We start from the raw sequence: 2,989 nt of genomic DNA, 5'->3' as shown, positions 1-2,989 counted from the left end.
GAGATAACACATACCTTATTAATGAAATGGCAAATTTCAATATCAACACACATTAAAAATGTCAATTACACCTCACTATGCGGATCATACATAGCTAAGGCAAATATTTCTAAACCTCCACCTTCCTCTTCTCCCCAGTATGTATGATCCGCATATTGAATACAAATCACATGTATTAGAAAATTTGTTATTAAACATCTATTTTCATGCACTAATAATAAATTTGAACCCTAAACATTCATACAAATCAAGAAAATTACAATTGATTCAATCTATTTAACACAAAAACAATCCAACCAAAAGGCTTCCGTCTCATATCTTTGATATCTCAATTTTCATTACAAAACAAGCAAACCTCAATATTCTAAGTAATAAAATACGAAGATGAATAGTTTACTAACCTCTTTCTCCATTTTTAGTAAGAAAAATCTATTGAATCAAGGGGAAAAATCAAGGGAAAACTTGATATATGCAACAAGTTGTGTATATGAGTTTTGAAATATTGAAACTGATTTTAAGACAAGTTTATATATGAGGTAAATTCATCCAACCCTTGTCATGTTCATATTTATGTAACCCTTGAAGAGTTAATGATTTATGTGTAACCCCCTTAAATTAGATATTTTAATTAATTACCCTTTCTAAAAAATCTTAAAAATCTAAAAAGAAAATTTTCTCATTTAAAATAAGGTAATATTATTTACGCTACTTACTATCAAAATAGATCAACCCCAACACGACATGTGCCCCAATAAAATGTTCACAAAAAACGTGTACAACCCTAGGCATTCTTCTTCAAGATTAACCACCTTTTATCTCTCCAATACTCCAAAAACTTTCTCTGCAGTTGCTCACAGAAAATCAACTCTTCTGTTCACAACAATCTAAATCCCCGCTTCAAATCTATCCCTTCCCATTCAATTTCAGTTTTCCTCCCTAAAGCTTCAATCTTTCACTACCCTTTTCTTCCCCCTTCCTGGGTTTTCCTTTTCACAATGTTTCGTCTCAGCAATAACTTGATCGGCATTCTCAACTTTATCACTCTCGTCATCTCAATCCCCATCATCGGTGCCGGTATTTGGCTCTCCAAAAGTGGCGCTACAGTGTGCGAGAAGTTCCTCGAAAAGCCGGTGATTATTCTCGGAGTTTTTCTCATGTTGGTCTCCTTGGCCGGTTTGATTGGCGCCTGCTGCAGAGTTTCTTTGCTCCTTTGGCTTTACTTGTTCGTCGTGTTCTTGCTGATTGTGCTGCTTTTTTGCTTCACCATCTTCGCCTTCGTTGTCACCAACAAAGGCGCCGGCCAAGTGTTGTCAAACAGGGGTTATAAAGAGTACAGATTGGGAGATTACTCGAATTGGTTGCAGAAAAGAGTGAATAGCACCGGTAACTGGAACAAGATTAAGAGTTGTTTGGCCGATAGTAAAGTTTGCTCAAGCATTTCCAACAAGTTAATTAATGACACTGTTGAAAAATTCTATTCAGAAAACCTGTCTTCTATTCAGGTACAATAATTTAGATGTCTTCTTTGGTATCATCATCAATAATTGAATTTTTGGACTCTGAATTTAATCTTACACTATAAAGTTTTAATCTTTGACTTGGTTTTGGGTTAAAGATTAGAGTTTTGTGTTTGCATAGGAATCAATGGACTTTGAATTTGATCTTCCTTGAGAAAGTTTGTAACTTTGATCTGGGTTTTCTGCATTTGTCGGAGATCTTGAGTTTTGGTTTCCGTTTCTTACACGATTTTGCTCAAATTTTTATTGAGTTAGGATGTGGGTTTCGACAATGAGTATAAAAAATTGTGTTTTTCTGAGTAATATGTTTAGTCATCCTTACTAAGAAAACAAATTAGAATACATTTGAGATGATTGCTTCTTAAATTTTTTGTTTATTATTAAAGCATAGATGGTGACATCTTTAACCTAAGTTATCTTGGAAATATATAACATATATTACAAACTTATATATACAATCTAATAAAATGATTTTAAAATGAAAAAAAAAATACAATTATATCATCAAATTATAAATTGTCATTTTAATTTATACATATAAGTTAGTAAGATTTATTTGTATGCATGATTTTTTCAGACCAGTTGGGTCCTCCAATTTGTGTTTATTTTTGGTCAAGATCGTTGTTTGTATATGTTTGAAAGATGGTGCTGAATGACCAAATTGATTTCTTGTATGTGTGCAGTCTGGTTGTTGTAAGCCATCAAACGATTGTGGATTCACATATGTGAGTCCAACAAATTGGACCGCTACCAGCACAACGTCAAGCAATCCTGACTGTAAAGCGTGGTCGAACGATATAACTGTGTTGTGCTACAACTGCCAGTCATGCAAAGCTGGGCTGCTGGACCAAGTCAAGACTGACTGGAAAAAGGTGGCCATCGTCAACATTGTCTTCCTCATTGTGCTCATCATTTTCTATTCCATTGGATGCTGCGCTTTCAGGAACAACAGGAGGGACAATACCAATGAGACCTATACAAGACTCCCTTGAGGGACGCCATGTGTAGTAGTAGAAGGATCATATATTCCTGCATTTAGTGACTTTGTCTTATTGTTGTTGTTATTAACTTATGTCGGTTATATTTTTTAAGATGGATTATTTTTGCTTGTCATTAGAACATATCGAAATCCAGTTTCAACAAAAATCAGTTGGTGTTTTCATCATGATGGTAGTCTTGTTTTGTTTCATTGCATTTGCATAGGCTGTTATGAATGTAACAGCAGCACACGGAGAACTTATAATAATCCATTCAAAATCAAGTTTGGCTTGTTCAGATATCACTGGACAAGAAAAAAAAGTCAACGTGGCAACATTGGCGCGGCAAGAGGGATTGAGACGAGAAGCTTAGATTGAATCCACCTCTACATCTACAGGGACAAAATGTTATGTTCAAAAACTTAGGGTGGACAAATGATGTGGATTAATATTACCTTGCATAGCAAGATTACATATTTATTGTAAACATTAATG

General features: G+C 34.5%; 1 protein-coding gene across 1 annotated transcript; it reads left to right on the top strand.

Moving 5' to 3' along the window:
* The first annotated feature begins 801 nt into the window (after positions 1–801).
* Positions 802–2,682, top strand: LOC123200767 (tetraspanin-8-like). Its single transcript, XM_044616137.1, has 2 exons — positions 802–1,502; positions 2,201–2,682. Exons 1-2 carry the CDS (start codon positions 996–998, stop codon positions 2,507–2,509), a joined length of 816 nt encoding a protein of 271 aa, XP_044472072.1. The 5' UTR covers positions 802–995; the 3' UTR covers positions 2,510–2,682.
* The last annotated feature ends 307 nt before the right edge of the window (positions 2,683–2,989 follow it).

The sequence above is a fragment of the Mangifera indica genome, chromosome 17, assembly GCF_011075055.1.
Source record: "Mangifera indica cultivar Alphonso chromosome 17, CATAS_Mindica_2.1, whole genome shotgun sequence".
NCBI classification, from domain to species: Eukaryota; Viridiplantae; Streptophyta; class Magnoliopsida; order Sapindales; family Anacardiaceae; genus Mangifera; species Mangifera indica.
This window is presented reverse-complemented; position numbering and strand designations above follow the sequence as displayed.

Coding starts and splice junctions, on each gene's coding strand:
- LOC123200767 (XM_044616137.1), top strand. CDS start 996: ATGTTTCGTCTCAGCAATAACTTGATCGGCATTCTCAACTTTATCACT. Junction 1,503..2,200: donor AAAACCTGTCTTCTATTCAG/GTACAATAATTT, acceptor GTATGTGTGCAG/TCTGGTTGTTGTAAGCCATC.